Source organism: Malurus melanocephalus, unplaced genomic scaffold (genome assembly GCF_030028575.1).
Source record: "Malurus melanocephalus ecotype Western Australia unplaced genomic scaffold, MMel_1.1 scaffold_256, whole genome shotgun sequence".
NCBI lineage: Eukaryota > Metazoa > Chordata > Aves > Passeriformes > Maluridae > Malurus > Malurus melanocephalus.
The window spans coordinates 526,995-548,104 of record NW_026623488.1 but is presented as its reverse complement, the minus strand read 5'-3'; the positions used below and the strand labels follow the sequence as shown (position 1 = coordinate 548,104).

The 21,110-nt window shown below is 35.5% G+C and overlaps 1 protein-coding gene across 1 annotated transcript in view; it reads left to right on the top strand.

The window, feature by feature from the left end:
* NEK10 (NIMA related kinase 10) overlaps positions 1–21,110 on the top strand; it is a 68,555-nt gene that overhangs the window by 26,870 nt on the left and 20,575 nt on the right. Inside the window, 3 exon segments of the mRNA XM_057375706.1 lie at positions 8,613–8,746; positions 9,185–9,253; positions 14,143–14,356. Coding sequence (XP_057231689.1) covers positions 8,613–8,746; positions 9,185–9,253; positions 14,143–14,356 — 417 coding nt within the window.

Sequence of the window (21,110 nt, the reverse complement as noted above, 5' to 3'; positions counted from 1 at the left end):
AAGCATGATGTCATATAGCCTGGAATATCCCTTAGGTCAGTTTGGGTCACCAGATGTGTCACCTTAGGTCACCAGTTTGGTGCCAGATGTGTCTCTTTGCAATCTCCCATGCACTCCCAATTCTCCTGCCAGCATGGCAGTACAAAAAGCTGAAGAGGCCTTGGCTCTGTGTAAGCCCTGCTCAGCAATAACAAACACATCTCTGTATTGCCATCCCTGTGCTCAGCACAAAGACAAAACACAGCCCCATTCCTGCCACTGTGGAGAAAGCWAACTCTACACCAGCCAAAACCAGCACAATGTACCTTTTTAAAAAAGTGCACAGAAATACTTCAGCTGGGGTAAGTGTACATCAGAGCCCATAAAACTAATATTTATGGTCTCCTTGTAACAGATACTTATGTTKATACCTGGGCCCTTGCATTATGTTGAGAGTTCTCCCAATATTTCTAGTCAATGTCACTCAATAGTACCGTATGCTGCAGATGCTCCCAAACAGCTTTGCTTCTGAAACAAAATATTCTGGCTGGAAAATTGTAGAGATCCAAAATATGTCTATAAGCGGTAGTACTGTGTATATATATACACATATATGTATGTATATGTACATATATGCTGAGATACACAGTGATGTGTGCACACACAAAAAAATCACTGAGAATGTTCATACTTTTGGAGAATTTAGTTCAGTTTAGATAGCATGAAACAGATTCTGTCATTCTGTCGTGTTTGTTTTTTGGTTTTTTTTTTTTTTGGGTTTNAGTTTAGATAGCATGAAACAGATCCTGTCATTCTGTCGTGTTTGCTTTTTGGGTTTTTTTTGGGGGGGTTCTTTTTTTGGGGGGCAAGTTTGGTTTGTTTTTTTTTTTTTTGTTCTTGTTTTGTTTGTTTAATTTTTTTGTTCCACATTGCCAAATTAAGCATAGATTGGATTATCTGATTAGCAACACTGTTTCTGCCATAACCACATATGCAGGAACTTGTCATCTTGATGTCTCTCATGCTTTCAAGTACATATGACTTTTACATTATAAGAATTGTTGACAACTTCTTTTTGTTCTACCTGCTTCCACTGATACTTAAGCCAATGTGTCCTGGCAAGTGGTCTCCTAGCAGGCACCCAATTGCCATGCCTGGGAATTTTTGGAGGATGTTGTTTTCAATGCATTCAAACATGGGAACATTTAGATGAGGATGTCCCTTGGGAAGTATAGTCAGTGAACATCCCTGAAATATATCCTTCAGCTTTAAAGGTGGTTTAAAAAAAGATAATTGTGCAGTGAGCTGCATTGCCCTATGAAATTCAGAAAGTGCTGGGATTTAGCATTTGTTTTCTCTAGCACTAAAAGTTCATACGTGTAAAAGCAGTGAAAGTACAAAATTGCCACAAAAACCAGGTCTGTCTGACAGAGATGTAYATTCTTGCAGAAAAAGTACAGAGTTCAAAGATGGGAGAGCATGTAGTAATTGAATATAACTTGCTGGTCTTCTGAGTATGAAAACAAGTACATGCAATAATATTCTTCTGCTCTTTTTRGAAGCTTTTTATATAGGCTTTTCATGCATTTTCATGTATAGTTATATTTTGATTGACTAAATTTTTCTTAGTAAAGGCAAAAGAGTTTCAGTTGARCATTATGAGCTACAGGTAAAACTGAAAGCCGTGTTTCAGTGAAAGCTGCTTTTATGTTTCTAAAGCTGACTTCTTGGCAGTTCTATTTAGTATCTCTCTTCCATAGAAAAAGACTCCCAAACTTCTGCCAGTACCAGTTGTTTTTGAAGCTGTGATATAAACTGTGTCAATGGAATTATTCAAGGCAAAAAAATCCAGTTGTGAAAAGAACTCCCCAACCCAAAACAGCCATACTCCAGGAAAAACACAAGGATTTGTGTAAGCATATAATGGTGAGCTAGATTAGAGAACTGAGCTGGATTAAAAATATTTTAGAAATTTGTTCTGATGTGTAATGGGGCTGGAGAAGTACTTGTGCTGRCACATGAGAGCAGACCCTGGTGAAAGAGTGACTGGGAACAGCAGAAGCAAGACACTATCTTGGCTTTCGATATCTTTTGAATATACAGCCTAAACAACTTACCCCATATGAGACTATGTTCTGTTCTTCAAAGTTTAATATGTGCTGTAAGCTTTTGGTGGAGAAAAAAGTAGGTTCAAGTGCCTCTTTGCACTTAGGAACTGGGAAGAGGACCTTGTGTTCTGAACATGCTTTTACCTTAGGTATTTAATGATTTAGGTATAAAGAAGATATTTGTTTCATTGTTTTTGTTTAACAAAGCAATAGAAATAAAGAACAATAGAATAAACMTTTTAAAAATATAATTTGATTTATATTCATATCTGACAAGGGTGAATTAAAAGTAAGTTGATGGCAGTTTTTCATGCTTTTTGGAACAATGTCTTATTATAATGCTAGAGGCCATAAATTATTTTTCAAATAAGCAGTGGTGTGTAAAGTTGGCACACATAAAAGCTTGAAGGTTTGTAAATTGAAAGAAATACAAATCCATTGCTGATTGTTAACTGCATGTCCATATCTTTATTTTCAAAAGTGTATAATGAAAAACCCAAGAAGATAAATTATAAACATGCCCTACTATTTCAAACAGAGAGGTATTGAATTTGTGTTGAAAGAATACAGTAAGTTAGTGTGTTCTCTAAATTGTTGATCAACAGCAGTGTAGCTGAGATTTACACTGGTTTATCACTGTGATCTTGTTTTTACACATTTCTCAGTGCTCATTGACATTTGAGATTGAGACAGACTACACAAGTTTACTACTGTTTGTAATAAAACATGTTCTTCCATATCAATCAGGGCCTTTTTTCTTGGAAGATACTAGTAAAAACATAGGTCAGGCATTATACACTCTGCTGTATCCTACAGTTATTAGTGACCTATAGTGACTAACTGTGGATTGGATTTGCCTTTCTATAGACTAAATGATGTGAATACAGAACTTTCTGGGCAGACACAGGCAATGCTTGGACTAGAAAATGAAATTGTTGAGATTACACTGATGAGAGAGCAATTATACACATGAAAGTGGCCTCTCTTGGCTGACTTCACCCATTTAAAATTGCATTCCCATCCTGGTAGCATGAGGATTTATCACACTGTAAAATTGCCATCTGAAAGTAGTAAATTTCTTCCCTACCCCTGAATATTTTAAAACTTGCTGAAACTGATGAATATGTGATGAATTTTTCTTTAAGTGCCAGTAGAAGTTTAGGATGCCTGAAAAGGTGTCTTTTGTGAATAGGAAATTATATGCATATATTTTTTTCCCAAAAATACTTAGCATAATTTGTAAAGAGAAAAATGGTAGCAGGTTATAAGACAGCATACTAAATTATTACTGACTTACTTTGCCATACATTTCAAAATAGAAAACTGTGAAGGTAAAATTTTAGCTAATGATTGAAAGTCCTGTTCCTGCTTCATCACTCAAGGGATAGACAGCATATCCCCAAAAGGCTTGTGTTGAATTCTTTATGTGGGTGAGAAATGCAAATAGTTTTCAGCAATATTCACAGGACCTCTTTATTCAAACTGTCAGTTTTGAGGCTCCTGTTTCTTCTTCCATTGGTTTTAGTGGTAATTATGGAGCTATACTAATGGATGTCTATCTGTAGCTTGCAGCAAATTATCCAGAGAAAAATTGTCACATGCAGGACCTGCTTTCCTATATTTTATTTTGTAATGATGCTTGTGGTGAGCAAATTCTTTTTTTTTTTTCCCTTTATATTATTTCCTCCTCTTTCTTTGACTCAGAGAACTGATTGCAGAGTAAATGTACGCTTTTTTTCACACTGGTCTCCAAACACTCACAAATTATCCTGCAATCATTTAGTAAAATGAAGATGGGTTTGTAGAAATCTAGAAATGGTGTCTAAATACAAGCATTTCCTCATTCTTTGCACTGAAATTCATGATCTTAGTACTTTTCTGAGGAAATAGACATGAATTGAAACAGAAGAGATTCTTACTTGATAGATGTCAATTTTTTTTCTTCATTGTAGCAGTCGAATATGACTGCAACTGAGAGGTTGCATAGTCTTTACCTCTGAAGATTTTCAAAACACTGCGGGATAAATCCCTGTTTTTCTTGGCCAGGGAACAGCAGTCTCATTTTTAGAGTGAATTGTKACTGTCATAGATACAAAGATTGTGAAAATCCCTTTTTCTGCTTTGCTTTGATGAGTCCCGCCAGCAASTAGCAAGSCTGCCCATTGCTAGCCAGTGTTATYTTACAGTTATTTMATCAAAGATATCTACATACCTGAAGTTAATAGAAGCTGCAGAGACTCCTTTAGCACTTGGGATCAAAGGAAACAAAAAAACCCATTGATCAATTTATGGCAAGCTTGTGTCTACTWTCTCTCCTACTGTCCTGTATCCAACAGTGAGAAAAATTCAATATCCATAGGTAAGGAAGAATGGGATAAGCATATCAGATATTTTATTAGTTTCTAGCTATTTTCAGCTTGCTTCGCTTCCTGAAATAGGTATGGTTTTTAGGTATGAGTGTTTGTATCACTAACACCTATTCAAATCTCCATCAAACTTTAAAGAATTAATTGAAGATACAATAAAGACTAAAAGCAAGCACGGTCATTGTTGAAGTTGTTTATATGAAACCACCATGGTTTCGGCACTGGTGGATGATTCTTTACTTATCCTCACATAATGACCATAACTTTTTCTGGGAGTCAGTCTTGAAGAATCACTGTTGCTTTAACTAATTAATAATTGTCTAGTTGAAACCAAGTCTCCTTTGAAAATACTCCTCCCTCTGCAGGATACCATATACAGCATGTTCTTACGCCTGTTGGAAGCATCAGTGAACACTGTACCAAGATAACTCCTGAGCAACTAATTGAAGTTCTGTGCAGCTTGGGAAATCTTCACCGTCTGTGTCCCATGTTAAGTTGGCTCATAGTATTGACAACATTCTTTAGAAGCTTCAGAAGCTCTAGAAAATGAATGCTGTTTTGAAAACATMATTCCCTCATCTCTTCTTTTCCTCCCTCTCCAAATTTAGGACTTCTTTCTTAGTTTTGGAACTTATGTGTTAATAGCTAATKTGAACATGAGCAAATCTACTGAGGAGAATCATCTTTCATATAGGTATGTGGTAGTGCAAATGTAGCAGACTCGATAAACAGTCTGTTTAAATCTCTGTTAACAGTGTTCTTAAAGAAAAACAATGACAAAATAACATCAGTGAGCAAAATTATAAAGGAAAGCTTGATTGCAAAATATCTTCAAGGCCATGCAGTGAAATGTGTTTGATGCTTTACAAGTAGCACAATACTGACAAGATTTTGTAATTTAAAAAAAAAATCTAATTGTAAATGTGGGATAATGTGGGAAATTGTCTTCTGTATTTCAAATAGCTGCTTAATTTTGTAAAAGGAGTTCAGAAGGAAAAACTACTCTTTGGATTAAGCAATGGCTCATTTTAAGGCCGTGGGCATAGAAGATTCTGTTATTAAGAATAAAAGCAATGCTAATATGTTGTGCAAAAGTGACCTTTCTGAGRAACAGTTATAAAATTAAAGGATGCTGACAATTTGGACAGTTATTTGTGGGTATAATTCTGTGTCTTTCATTTAAAAGTATTTAGTCTTGCATTTGCTATGGACATTTGTTTAATGAAGGACTCTTATAGTTTGCATAATGCTGCTGGAGCAAGCTTTTTCAGCTTGAATATGTAAGCTGGAAATGACCAATGATTTGCAAACTTARATGAATGCTATAGTTATTATCCTGACTATGTTAGCTGCAAGAATTAAATGACTAATTATATAAGTATCCGCTGCCATTTCTAGTAACTGGCTAATTGTATCAGTACTGCTGCTTTGTGGCAGTCAGGTCTGCACTTGSAGCAATGGAAATTAAAATCCTTATCAGCTCTTAGGGTCTCCCCCTTTCTGAATTCTGTTTTGAATGTATTTGATGATATCGACATCTGTTTGCTAAACATTTAGTTTGTACCGCTGTCCTATTTCAGCCAACTGTGCTCTTAATCTAAAAGTTAGAATACTGCCTTTACAAAAAACCAAGCAAGTCACACCTATGCTATGCCCTTAAATTTTCAGTGTTTGTGAGTAAGACTGGTTCTACTCACTCTTTCTGGTCTTGACCAGACAGTGACAGTTTATAACACTTGTCATCTGAATTAGGCAAACCATATGTACTCCCACCACCCTCCTGTTTGTGGGTGGCAGTGTACAGGAACAAGAACTGGGTACTTTCTCTGCCTGGCATCCCTCACCAGTGTGGATCCAAAAGATGCAACTCAACTGCCGAAATGTTTATTGCTAGTCAACAAGCACTGTACCCCACCCACATTTCTAACTAGCAGATGGTGAGGCAAACTTGTAGAATGTGGTGAGGGATTTTACTACATCTCTTAAAAGTAAATAAATAATATTTAAAAATCCTATTAAAAAAAATCTAAATTACAGAACTAATTAGCCACAAAAGCATACTCCAGCAAGTATGGGATTTTATATTCTCTGTAAAAATTTAATGGTCACATTAAATAAATATTACTTCAGTAATTGAAAGTATTCCTTAAGCATACAATATTTTTTTAAGGTTTTGGTCATCCTAATGTTCTCAGTATCAGAGATTTCTGAMTAAGACATTTGTTCTGGAAGAAAAGATCAAATAATATTCTGGTACRAGTCCTTTTGATTAAAAAAAGAAGGATTAGATAAGCATTTAGAACAAAAAATCTTTCAGCATGAATAAACAGAACAAATGACTTCATTAACTTCCAGCTACTGTGCATTTGTGTGAACCCATGCTAAAACTATAATCCTGTCAGCACTGTATTCTTTATATGATTTCCAAATCACAGTATGATTTTTCCAAGTCACTAGCTGGTGGGCAGCTGTTTGCTCTGGACATCAAGCAAGGCTTTTCCCTGCTGCTCAGGAATCGAGGGGTTGTAGGCCAGGTCATGGTTGCCTCTGTTTCTCTCTGTCATATTCTTCCTGTGGCTGCTATACAGCTTTTTGCATAGTAACATAAATTTGGCTTGAATAATCTCAGTTTGGCAATTAAATATAATTTAGTCATTTAAAAATAATAATTTTTAACTTGAGCTCTCGTGCATGAAAATGATTGCTATAATGAAAGACTAAAAATAAAGTCAGATTTATTTTTCTGAATAGGAGCATGCTTAGAACTTTACTAAGATAGGGGCTTTGCCTTATATGATAAATTGCAATGTTAGTGTTTGCTCTAATAGACACTTTTAATATACAAAAAAGGAAATTTCCACAAAGACATCTAATGTATTACTGTCACAGACAATGTGATTACAGAAATGCTATTATGTTCTAACACAATATTCAATACCCACACTGTGGTTACAGAACAGCAGCAGCAAGATTCAAAGAAAATTGKTTATTAGATTTGATCCAGGAATCTGTATCTTGCTTGATCAGTTTTATCAGAAGAATGTGACCTGCCAGTCTCTCTCACTCCCTGCACTGTGACCTCTGTTATGACTTTCTATTCTGTTAGGTTTGCTTAATTCATCTTATCATTTGTCTAGGGACCTCATCCCATTTATTTTAAAAATCTGTTTTCTGCATTTTGTATATAGCAGAAGGATATACTCTAGCATCATTAATTGAATTTACACAGTAGCTCCAAGCATCAAAATAAGGCATTATTCCAAAGATATCGGTAGTATAATTATGAAGTTGATATAGTGGTTCCAAACACTAAGCTGAAGGAAAAAGATAAATGAGTAGATTTTTGAATTGATTTTACAGATGAAATAAGTCAAGTATTTTTCTCATATCTCTGAATGAAGAAAAACCCAAATACATTCTGTGATATGATCCTTACTGCTAAGACTTGAATTGCAACATCAGAATACACCTACTAATGTAAAAGTGTTATCAGCCAGKTTCATGAAAAGCACCAAGGAAATTAAATGAAGAAAGTAAAGCCTGTTTTGTATTGCATCAAAACTGAAGTTACTGCCTTCTTTAATTTTCTTTAAATGTATCTTTACAGTGTTTTTTTTTGTATTGTTATTTGGCTGCCTGCTGAGTGTCCGTGCTGCATGCTCACAGGGGATGCATTACAGTAGTTTCAATAGGAWGAAAATAATACAATGAATCAAGTTTATTACTTACATTAATTACAAAACTATATCAATTCACATTCTAAATACAAGAGTTGTATTCAAATCTTTCTGATATCTGAATTATAAGATCTGGTCTCTAGTCTGTTTTATTGAAATGTCATAATTTTAAACTAGTTCTAAATGCTGTTGTCCATTTGTGTCCATGAAATACAAACATAATGTGAGTGGAAAGGACAAGTGAACAAAATACAAATCCCTAGTGTTGTGAAATAAGTGCARTAGAATTTGAAAATCTATTAACTGTACTTCCCCCTAAAGAGTTTGGCTGGTAAAGGAAATAAATGCAACCTTTTGAATGTAATTGTGCTCTGAAATTATGTTTTAGTGATTAACTAAATATTGGGTGGGKTTTTTTTAGAAAATAAGCCTACTTCTAAGTGAATTAATAAAACACTTGTGGCTTGCATTGCTTTCTACTTAGCCCTGGAGTTGTGAAGATTGAGCCATATGGAGAGAAGGCTGATGCTTGGGCTGCAGGATGCATGCTTTATCAGATGGTCACCCTGAACCCATCATTCTACAGCACCAATGTGCTCTCMTTGGCAACTAAGGTATTCACATTTGCCAGATCAACTTACCATTTTTTCTGCATGCGTTCACACGGTCCATGAGGATTTGTGTTTAAGGTTATTGACACGTAAATTGCTCTCAGCTCTGATGTGTGTGTCTTGTGAATGAGCACAAGTGTTTATCATTGTGTGAATTGCTGTCTTTCCTTTCTAATTGCAAAAATTGCTTGTAAGTGTTCGATATTGTCACACTTTAATCTACTGTGAGTATGTACCCTAATGTGCATACCTGATTGGAAGGGACATTCTGCATTAGAAGATGTGTTCTAAGTTGTTCTGCGAGTTAGAGCTGATGATATAATGCCATCAGATAATACCATCAGGTAGTTTCAAGTGACAATTCTTATAATATTGGRTCCTCAAATAAATAATGGAATATTTTTCTTCAACAAACTGTAGTTTTTTTATTTTTCAGATAGTAAAATAGGGACTGTGTATGAACCTGTGCCAGAAGGACTGTACTCTGAAAAAGTGTCATTTACCATTGAGAGGTAATTACTTATTTTATTTCGACATCCTGCTGGAAAGGTGTTTTTGTTTTGTATGCTTCCAGCAGAGCTAATGTGGCAGTTTGCAGACTGTAGCAACTGCCAGTATTTGTCTCAGAATAGGAAATACCTTTGGATTTAAAGAAAAACAGAGCTATCTCCTTACACCAATACTAATATATAYGACTGGAATATATCAGTATACTCAGGGCATTCATTTAGCCATATACACTTTATATTCARTACTGAAATCTAAGTTTAACAGTATCAGTGATGTACTTAATTCCTTACACATACATTTTTTTTTCTCCCATAAAAATCCAGCATTTTGAGTAATCTTCAAATGCTGATTGTGGTCAAGGAAATAACCCTATTACAATATGTTATTTATAGATCACTGTATAATCACATTCATAGTTTTTTTTGTTTGTTTGACTGCTGGAAATATGATTTTCACTACCTTATAATTCTGTTAGCACAGCAGCAGAGATAACAAAGTTAATGGAGGAAAAATGAGCCTGTACTTGTTATACTCACTTATCCCATATTTCTCTTAGCTATGTTTATATTTTCCTGGAGATAGTATAATGTGTAAGGCAAAAYATAGTGTGGATTAGAGATTTAGTTAGCTCCCTTGATTTTTCCATTTTAGATAAAAATCCCACTTAGCACAAAAATGCTTRTACTTTCTCACTCAGTTATTAAAATTCTAGCTCTAAAAAGCCCATTACTTTGCAAAGGCTAAGGTTTTTATACAGTGTTTTACTGTACAGGAAGGTTTCTGTTATTTAAAGACCTTGAGGATGAAGAACAACAATGAAGAGAACAGGAGCTAATAGAACTAACATTTATGATTTAAGAGGTTCCGGAATGAATTTTAATTAAAATAATGAAACCTTTACAAGACACAAGAATTTTTCTACTTATTTTACTAACAGTGGGAAACATGAAGTGTTTTATTGTTATTTCTTGAGGGGGCGTTAATATCTGTAAATAAGTTAAGCTGTATGCTGTGTTTAGGTTTTTGCTTATGCTTTGTGAGATATTTAGAAAGAATGACAAGCATTAAAGAAAAGCAATAGTAATGAGATTTTCATATAATATAGATGAAGAGTAGTTGTTTTCAAATTACTGAAACAGTGCATTTCAAAGATGAATGTCATAAATAGAAAAATAATTTTTTGATAATGATTCAAAAAATATTGAAAGCTTCATGTCACAACTGTAAATTTTTATTTAATTTTATCATTACTATTCTTTAGTATTATTATTAAAATGAAGTTTTATTGGTTTAAGCTTCTAAATAAAGTTCTGGAATCATAACCATCAAAGTCTTTTCGAGTTGAACATGAATCTACTTGGTAAAATCTCATAAATTATTTCTAAATGCATGGGAAATGGATATCGATCTTATTAGAAATCTCATATAGCTCCCATTGTTCTTAAAAGGTTTGACCAATTTCAGTGGAGTAAAATTAAAAATTGTAAAAAACCCTCTAACCCACAGTATTTCTTTAGTGYGAAAACTTGCACCTCTTTAAAACAAATACAAAATTTAAAGTAAAAATATGTAAAAAGTTATGAAAATTAGTGAAATTAATCAATATATTTAAGCAAATTTAAACAAAAAAAAAATAAAATCAGGAAGTTCAAGTATTGCAAACATTTTCAAAACTGCTACTTTGCATGGCAGTTGTGTTTTACTTAGAAAGAACTGCTTTAGAAATAGTAAGTMATTCTATGACATTTTCCTTGAAAAAGAGTGTTGGGTTATGTGTTTATGSTAGCAGGTCAATGTACTGTGCAAGGAAATCGTAGTAAATGATCAGGTTCGTTGGAGTTTACAGATTTAAGACACTTTTTAGTATTAGTATATTTAGTATTTATTCAGAACTGTCCCTAACAGCTTTCCTSTTGTAAAATGCATACAAAATATTCTGGGGATTTTAAAATAGACCTAATATTATGTTATTACTGTTACTAAACAGCTGCCTAGGGTGTGTGGAAAAAGAACCATAGACCTGTTAAAGTATTTTAGGTTGGAAGGGACTACTGAAAGTATTTCATCCATCCTGCTTGATGCCCATACAATTAGGTCTAGCTGCTCACTGCTCAGGGTTTTGCCTAAGTCAGTTTTGAATACTGAAGGATGGAGATTGCGCAGCTTCYCTGGGCCCTCTGTAGTGCTTTGTCTGCCTTTAAAAGTGTTTGTCTGTCTGATTAAAAGTAATAGTAGTAATAATAATAATAACAATTGTATCTATCCAGACTTCCCTGTGGTCCAACTTAAGTCTCTTGCCTCTTGGTGTTCCACTGTTCATGTCTGAGAAGGATCTGTCCATCCTTTCCATGCCTTCCTATTATGCAGGTAACAATCAGATCTCAGAATAGGTCCCTCTGACAACAGCCCTGCCCCATGTATCCCTGCAATTCACTGTTCACAAACCGTTGGAGAATGCACTCTCTCCCATGATCTAGGTCATTAATAAAGACTTTCAATAGTACTGACCCAATATCAATCCGGGAAGATGCCACTTCCGTTCACCAGCTTGACTTTGTACTACTGATGACATCTCTTTGAGCCAGGAGGTTCCACCAGTTATCTTCCTACCTTATAATCCTTTGGATACTGTAGGATAATATTGTGTCGAACAAAAGCCTTGTTAAAGTAAAGCTCCTCCCAGCATGTATTGCTCTCTGCTTGTCCTCAGAGCCAGTAATCTCATCGTAGACACCAATCAGCCCAGCTGGGTATAACAGTTATTTGGTTAATCCGTCCTCACTGTTCCCAGTCACCTTCTTGTCCCTTTTGGGCTTGAAAATTACTTCCAGAGGAAATYGCTCTATTATTTTCCCAGAAATGGAGGTGGAGCTGACTGGCTATCAGCTCCCTGAATCTTCCCTCTTCCTTTTCTTGGATATGTGTATGATACTCAGYTTTTACCAATATACAGGAACTTCCTTTTGATCCTTTTAGACATGACAGATAGTGGTATTGACCAATTGAATCAATACCCTCGGACCTTTCTCATTTGGTCCCGTAGACTTGCGTATATTCAGTTTTCTTGAATGCTTTTTCASTCTATTTCCTGCTCTATGGAAATTCATCATGCTTGTAGATTCTACAGTAAGGCTCAGAGATCTGGAACACTTACRGTCTAAGTTTCTCAATGGAAATGGAACCAAAAGAGGGAGCAAGTGTCCCAAACTTTTCCATGTACTTTGTAAGGTTGCTTAGTGGGTTGACATTTTCCTTAGTSTTTTGCTGGCCTTTCTTCTGCCTTCCATATCCATTGCTTGTTTCAATTTCTTCAGCTTCAGCTGAAGTTTGGCTTTCCTAATTCCACCTTTTGGGCAGTATTTGTATTCTTCCTGTGTAGCCCATCCTGATTTTCTACATGCAGGATTGGACTGTTCTAGTGCTTTGACATGTCTCTGAAGATTAGAGTGTTCTCCCAAGCTTTCCCTTTACTTCCACAGCAGTMTTCTGTGACAGTCTACCAGGAAGATCCCTAAACAGACTGAATTCTGCTCTCCTGAAATCCTGTGTTGTAACCATACAGTCCCACTTTTTCACTTCTCCCAGGATTTTGAACTCTATAGTCTGATGGTTGCTGTGAGAGCAAGAGCTGCCATTGAACTTCATATCCTGCCTCTTTCTTTCTTGTCTGAGATCAAGAGATCTGGCAGAGTGCCTTTCAGCTCCATCAAGAAATTGTCATCAGCAGATTCCAGAAGTCTCCTGATTGCTGCCATATTATCCCATCAGCAGATATCAGGATAGTTAATAGTTCCCAATGAGTACAAGTGTCTGGAATCATGAATCTTCCTCCATCTGCCCAATGAAGGATTCATGGATTTTTTCTTGGTTTTGTGAGGTTTATAGCAGGCAGTTCTCACAATGTCACCCATGTTSATCTGTTCCTCTGATCTTCACTCATAGGCTTTTGACTACACACAGTTAAGTGCTGCACTGCAGGTTGCACCCACCCTGACTTGAGCCTTTCCCTCTTACTGATGGAATTAAAAACACCACTTCTCTCCCTTGCCCTTCACACTCGACCCCAGTGCATTGTAGTCACTTTCAGTGTGTTCAGAGTTGGCTCTGATAACATTATTTGTGCCCATATGAATAAGCAGCAAGACATAATAGCCCAAGGGTCAGGATGAATCTCCATGGTATCTCTACAATGTCCTGAATGCAAACAACAGACATCACAATCATTAAATTGATCGCGTAGTTGGATGTTTCTGTTCCCTCAGCCTCAAATGGCTGTCACCTACTGCTTGTTTGTGATATGAACACTTGATTCAGACTCACGAGCCTCTGATGTGTTCTCCATTAGGCCTTGYTTTTCCTCATCTGTTCCTAGGTCACTATAGCTGTTCTGCAATTATTCCTCTGTAGTCAGAGGAAAAACCTTCCTTCTCTTGGCAGAAGTCACGAGTCTTCAACCTACCTCCTCTTGGGAGCCTTCATCCACTGTTCCTTTAAGGGCAAGCTCTAGATTTTCCTTTTTCTTTCCATTGTTTTGGGAGTGTTGTCTCTGTGAAGATCCTGACATTGTCCTGTAAATCCTCCTGACAACACCTCCTCTCCTTCCCAGCTGCTTTGTCCAGTGGTGCATTGCCTCCTCCAGAGCACAGTCCTGCGCCTCTGCAGCCCCCTGTGGCAGTTCTGTCTGGGTCAGCGTCAAGGATAATTGTTCCTGTTGATGTTGGAGACTGTGCTGTGGTGGATCAACACCAAGGCTGTCCAAAATCAACTGGTCCATCATGGGCAGGATGAAAGAGCAGTGCTGGCCAGYGTAACTCGATAAATACCAGGGCAGGAATGCAATGGTGGAAAAGGTCATTTAGAAACAAGTAAATAGTGATTGTTCTTTCTGTAGCTGCCTGACTCCTGATGCAGAGACACGTCCAGACATAGTGGAGGTCAGCTCGCTGCTGTCTGATGTGATGATGAAATACCTGGATGTTTTATCCACCTCTCATCTCATGTTGGAGAAGAAACTGGATCAGGAGAGGAGACAAACCCAGAGGTGCTTCATGGAGGCTAATCAAAATGCAGCAACCTATCACCATTAGCTTTCCATTTTATCACAAGTAAGTACATGTATTAGGCTTCATTTTTTTGTTATCATTGTTTGCCATATCTGAGTAAATAAGGTGCAACAAAGCAGAAAATAAATCCAAATGAAAAGATCCATCCTCCTGTAACATTTTTTTCCATGCAGACTCTTTAATTTATTTTTAACAAGGTRTTCATTAATTTTTGTGGACATTCTTATGCAGGAAAAATGACAATATCTTAAAACCCAATGTCATTCTATGTTRAAAAATGGCATTGTGAAGGTTCTTACAGTTTTTTGACAATATCTGATAACATTTAATTATTACTGCACACTTGTGAGTGGTTTGTGAATAGGAGAATATACACTTGATTAGGGTGGAACAAATTGATAATTTTGTGTATGATTCAGAAATAAAGACACCTCGAATATGGAACCTATACAAACAAAACTTTTAATTACAGATTACAAAATACAGACCAGTCATGCTGAAAAGGTATTTGYTCATGTTTTCTAACTCTCTGATATAGTTTAGCAGAAATACTTCTTACAGTTCTTCCATTTGCTTTAGGCTGTMTGTTAAACACCCTTCACAAAAGGCATCAGCATTTTACATAATAAACCAAATTCATATACAATCTCAGAAAATTTATTAAAAAAGACAAGGGCAATGTTTTTGTGTAGCTAAAGTGTCCCTTGAAAATTGTTATGATAATTGCAAAATAAAGCTATACTTTACACAGTCACTCTTGTCTGTTCAGATATTGCACCTTTTAGATTCCTTTTATCAGGGCTCAGTAGTTTGTTCTGAAGAACCTTTGTGTAGGAAAAAGRTTTTCTACAACACCTGGTCCCAAACATCTTAGTCTTCACCTTCCAAACATAACACTTGTATAAAGAGTTAGTTTTTTTTTTCAGTAGTTTTTTGACCTATCAGTCTACAATCATTATTTGTAACATTGCACCATTTTTTCAGTAAAAGGAATGCCAAAACCTGCCACCAAACTGTAACAAGCCACTGCCTTTTGAAATGTAAGAGGTATTGGGATGGAAGAAAGATAAAGAGTAGGTTTTGTAACTTAAAACACTATAAACAATTTTTTCCATGGTTTTTTTTTTTTCATTTAAATTTTCTTACCCTACAGATTTAGAAACTTGTTGCATATAATTATTTTTTTATATCTTGATAAAGTCATTCTCTTGCATAACTGTGATGACATTTGCAAAAAAAATGTGCTATAGATGGAAAGATGCTAGATTTGGGATTTTGATGCAATTATCATATCTTTGAGAGGGCTAGTATCCAGCTATTTGTGAGATATGATAGAACTGATAGTTTTGCATACAAGTTAGAATACTTGTGTTTTGTATAAATACTTGGAAAACACATGTATCTGCAAAATTGCCTGTGTATTTTCAGTGATAGTGGCTAGTCTTCTCAAGGAAGAAACACTGTAGTTCTAGTACCACTCCAATAGATATTTTCTTATGCATATTAAAATAACATGAGGTTCTGACAAAGATCCAGAACACTGACAAAACAGAGGGAAATATGGTTTAGTAATGAGAAATGGAAGATCAAATTTTGCAAATTGTTGTAAATAACAGGCTAGGAACTTTCAAATATCAGAGGCATGTTACAGAACTTAGAAGGAGCCATTTGTTTCTTTCTTACTGGTATTTAGGAAWTTTTTATAAAGTTGTAGGATTTCTAATAAAGAGAATAATGATTCCTGAAAAGTTTGACTTTTGAAAAAAAAGGCAATGTTCTGACTAAAAGTGCTAGGAAGAATTYCAAGCAGCTGCTCCTGAAATAAAAACTCTGTGAGATATAGGSAGCCTAATTCATCTTAGTCAAGGCCCCAGTGAGCCCGCACCCAAGTAATTTGTCATTTTCCCATGGTGTCAGAGAATTTGGTGTTTCTGCCATGTAGTTCAATGTTTTGTTGAAGCCAGCTAGCTTATATTTTGCTTTCTCTACTAAAATGTACTTATGGCCTCCTTTTTCATYCCAGTTTTGTCATATTGTGAATGTTCCTGAAATAAGAACTGTACTCTCTGTCCTTGTTTGTGGAACTAAGAACAGAGACCTTTTGGAGCCAGAGTGGAATTTGTTTTATAAGTAGTTTAAGACTAGTTTGGAAGCTGGTAAGTGGGCAATTGATAGGCAGGTCAGTAGATAATGAAGTATAGTTACCTTGTGTGGTAAGTATAGCATAAAATCCATGCTTGAAAATAATGTCAGTGAAGAGAATCATCAGCYCCCCACACAAATTTTTATATTTCCTTGTTTTCCATAGAAATAGTTGTTTATGTTAGAATAGAGGCAGATGTAGGGGTGGCAGGTGTTTGATAAAGTTAGCATGTTCAGTTCTGAAAGGTTGAGATTGCTGACATAACACATGGTATAGAGGACCCAAACAAGTAATAATAATAATAATATTTCTCTCTCACATTGCGCCTTTCATTTGGACGTGATCAAAATTATATTTTCATGYGTTGGGTAGGAAGAGGTAGAGAGAAAGAAGGTAATTTGTGTAAGGCCATCAAACAGACCAGTAGCAAATTTGAGTTTTCTATGTTCCAAGCCAATTATCTGTCTCAAAACAGTAGTTGATCTAACTAATAAATTAYCTTTCGAATAATTTCCTTTAAAGAGATGAGTGTGTAGCCAAGCAATAATTTGATTGCTTTTTTGAAGTAAATAGATTTGAAAAATGTATTTTGTTTGTTTACAAAGCAGAGAAAAGAGGTCACTTTTATTACTTTGGAAATACACACTTCATTACATGGGCATCATTCATAATTGTTTCATTTACTGCATGTATTCTAAAATGTTCTTTTCTCTCATTGCCACATTTTTAATGTAAAATGTAAAWATACCTAAAACGATATAGAATTGATCAGTCCTGTCTTTTGAAGATGGAAGAGAAAAGTGTAAATTTTTTAGTTGGAATCCATCAGCTAAAATATAATGAGCCATTTGTACCTCCTGCTACTCTTAGAGAATATATTAAAAATGGGCAAGCATGGTGGACTATCTGGATGGTCAGAACAACTTCCTTTTCTCAATTTCTATAGTTCTGTCTGATCTGTGCATATAGCACGTATATTCTGTAGCATTCTTTCTCTATGCCAAGTAATGCTGTGTTCTTTTGGAATTTAGGCTTATATTAATTTTTGTATCAATGATGTCACTAGAATATGCATTTAATTTTTAAATTCATATATGAAAATCCATATATTCAGATTAAGTTCCCAGTTAGGCAGAGCAATGGGAGACTATGATGCTTAGATAATGGGAAAAGTAGGTCCAGCTTTATTTTTCTGAGTGCATTCAGATCTATAGTGGCTCTGCATTTCATGTTAAAGCTCTCAGTGTGTCAGAAGTCACTAACAGTGCTTGGTCTGAGCTGGTTCATTTAGGTTGCCCTTAGCTGAGTGTTTTGTCCTAGTGTTCAAATGCATGAAAATGCTCACTAGTAAGGCTGCTCTCTGCATTTCCCTGTTTTCACACTTGAACTGGTCTTTCCCTAGCCCAGCATGCTGAAGACCATGGCATATAGATCACAGAATGTCATCTTCCATGCAGGATTTTTAGCTGCAGGTCAACACTGGCCCTCCCAGGCTAGATCTGTAGGTRTCAAGGTATTGTGCTACTGGACTAGGTTCCTGCTGCTAGAATATATTATTCTGATTATTCTTCTGCAGGCAGCTTGGCTACAGTCTGTGCTCAGAAGTCTACCTCTCTCTCCTGAGGAAGCTGTTCATCTATTTGTTGGCTGAAAATAGTAAAAGAAGCAGTGTAGCTGTTTTCAAACTATCTGCAAATGACTAAATTTAAACTAAAGAACCTGACCAAACCTGAAATAGCTGATTCAATTTCCTGGCATTTATATGTGGTATAAACCTTCATACTCCACCTCTAGTTGATTATGAGTTGATTGTGGGTTTTTTTTTTCTAGATTGGTTTAGAAACATGAATTATATATCTAAAGTTCCAAGAAATGTTGAGATTTCTTCGTATATCCCTTCCATGACAAAGACCATAATGTAAATAATTGTGAAGCATTTTGTACCGATACCTGTAAATAGAAAGCATGCTACTCTTCTCACTCTTCTTCATCCACAGGAAGGGCTTATCTTTATCCCAGTCCTTTTCTTCATCCACAGGAATGCGTGGCCAAAAGGGGAAGAGTTAAAGATCATGGTTCAAGAATCTATACATTTGTAGCCCTGCAGGCTACTGGCAATTCTTGTGATTCAAATCAGTTGTTAATTTCCTCCAATTTTTAGAAGAAAGGWGGATCACAGCTATATGAAAGACAAAGAAGCACAACATAATTTAACTGCTTTTTCACCCAGTCATTTCCTCCCATGTCCAAATTCAGTTCTGCTCTGCTGGCAATTGTTGAGCTAATAATCATGTTAGYTTCTAAGCATCACCACATGCATTACAAAGTAGTACTTAATTAGCAATTCAATTTGAATTAATCAAGTTTTTTTGTTAACTCAGAAAAAGACATAAAGATTGGATTAATGTTCATTTTCATTTCCTTTTCCTTTGTGTTTAGAAATAGATTTTTTACCATTCAGTGCATAAAAGATTTTTTTTCTTAAARCAACTGTATATGTATGCAGCAATTGTTTTAGTATTGGTTGAAGTAATGAATATGTTTGGGTTTAAAACACTTAGCGTGCAACAAGTTATTAATATTGCAGAAATATAGTCCAATAATTATGTTAGGCTAGAATACTAAAATATTTTTATTAAAATTATCACTGAAATCTAATAAAATTTTATGTAGAAGTATGGATGATCATGACTCTCTGTGCACTGCTGCATACAATTTCTTTTGGAAATGAGTGAAGATTCAGGAACGTCATGAAGGCTTAAAATTCCACAAATTGTTTTCTTCCACCTTTCACTCCATGATTCTGTTCTGACACTGTTCTGTTCTGCTGTTTATGTAGCAGGTACTAGAATTTGTGTCTAAATATTAAAACCATTGGTGTGATAAAAAGAAAGTAATCTTTTTACTGTTATACTATTTATGTTTGGAGAATAAAGTGACAATGCAAAAACTGTTTTGCAGGTATAATTTTTTTTAAGAGTTGCTGAATGTAGAAGATATAGCCACCAGAGCTCAGTTAGTACCTGTGAAAATGTATTATCAAACTCTCAAGGACAAACTCATTACAAATTTAATTCGGCTTTAATTTGTTAGTGYATCAAGGTTTTTTAATAGAATTGCAGAGTGTAAGGGGGAAAGAGTTGTCAGAGATTATCTTGTCTATTTCCAAGCCTTAGAGAAACATGTCGCTCCTGACAGGTATTTGATCTGTCAGTCATAAAAATGACACTTTATAGAGAYGGATTGGAAACAGCAGAAATGCAAAAACTGTCCTTACAGTCAGGAATCACTTCTCTGATTGTGAYTTTCTTTTCCATATGAAGATAACATCTGCAGTTAGTCTGATGCTTGCAGAAAATTTTGGTCTTTTGCTTCAAAGAGTATGGATTTTATGTATGTCTGGTTTCCAGGAGATATTAGGTGGATGTATCCCTGTTCGATATGGGATRTATATGATACTTGAGCTTTTCAGACCCAATCTCAGATGTCATATAAAGGCTCTGATAGCATTGAGTTCAGAATATTCCCCAAAACTGTTTACTGAGTTCATTCAATCCTGTTACATAGTGTATGAACACATATTTCTCTCTACAGGATCACAGATAGATGCAATAATTATACACTTATTTACTGAGGATTTTCCCCCCATGGTGGAAATATGTAGAAGTTCTATCTTCTGTGTTGTATCCCCACCTCTGTATATACAATTTTTTCTTTTCATTTTATTTAATTTGGGCTGAATAATAAAATGTGTGGAGACAGAGAAAGAAAGAAATGAGAATGATCAGAGGTCTGCAGAAWATGACTTAAAAAGTAAGATTGACATGATTTTAAGTGTAGCATTCAAAGTTGGACCTATTTACTCCAACTGAGAATTTTATTGGTACCAAGTAGAAAGAATATACAAATCTTCAGAATTATTCTCTTCTTTATATATCCCAGTATGATGTCTACCTTTTTATAACAGCATGGTATTGTAGTGTCATAATCTGTTTCTTATCCAGCAAAATCCCCACATCTTTTGCTGCAGAGCTTCTGTCTGACCAGTCCTTCCTGTCTGTGCATTTGTATGGTTGTTCCTTCTTGCTCACAGAACTCTGCATTTTCCCTATTTAAACTTTGTCAGTTCTTTTAGCTTCTCCCAATTTCTCAAAACTTTCCTTGACACCAGTTGTTACTTTCACTGACACAACTCTGTGTATGATGYATATGCTGCAATATGATATATGATGGGAATGTATCACAGTGTGGGCACCTTTAATAGGCACTCCATCTATCCATTATGCAGATTATCATTGTAATTCAGTGACAACWTTGAGTGGTTTTGGAACAAGGTCAAAAAGGAGCCTGATAAATTGTGCTTGGTGCCCATTTTCAGTTTAGCAAACACTCAAGGCAGTTGCCAAGATGAGTACAATTTTTATGGTCAATTATACAGCCAACAGATCATGATTTTGTCTAGGTCATGCTTCCCTTTCTTCTAAGATGTAATGAAAAACATTTTCAAAAGCCTTGCTAAAACCCTTGTGTGTAACAACTACTTCCTCCTAATGCACAAGAGCTATTACTCTCTTAATGAGAAAAGATATATTAGTTTAGCCTGTTTTTTTTCCCTGACAATTGAATGTTAGTTATTGCTTATTTTCTTGATAA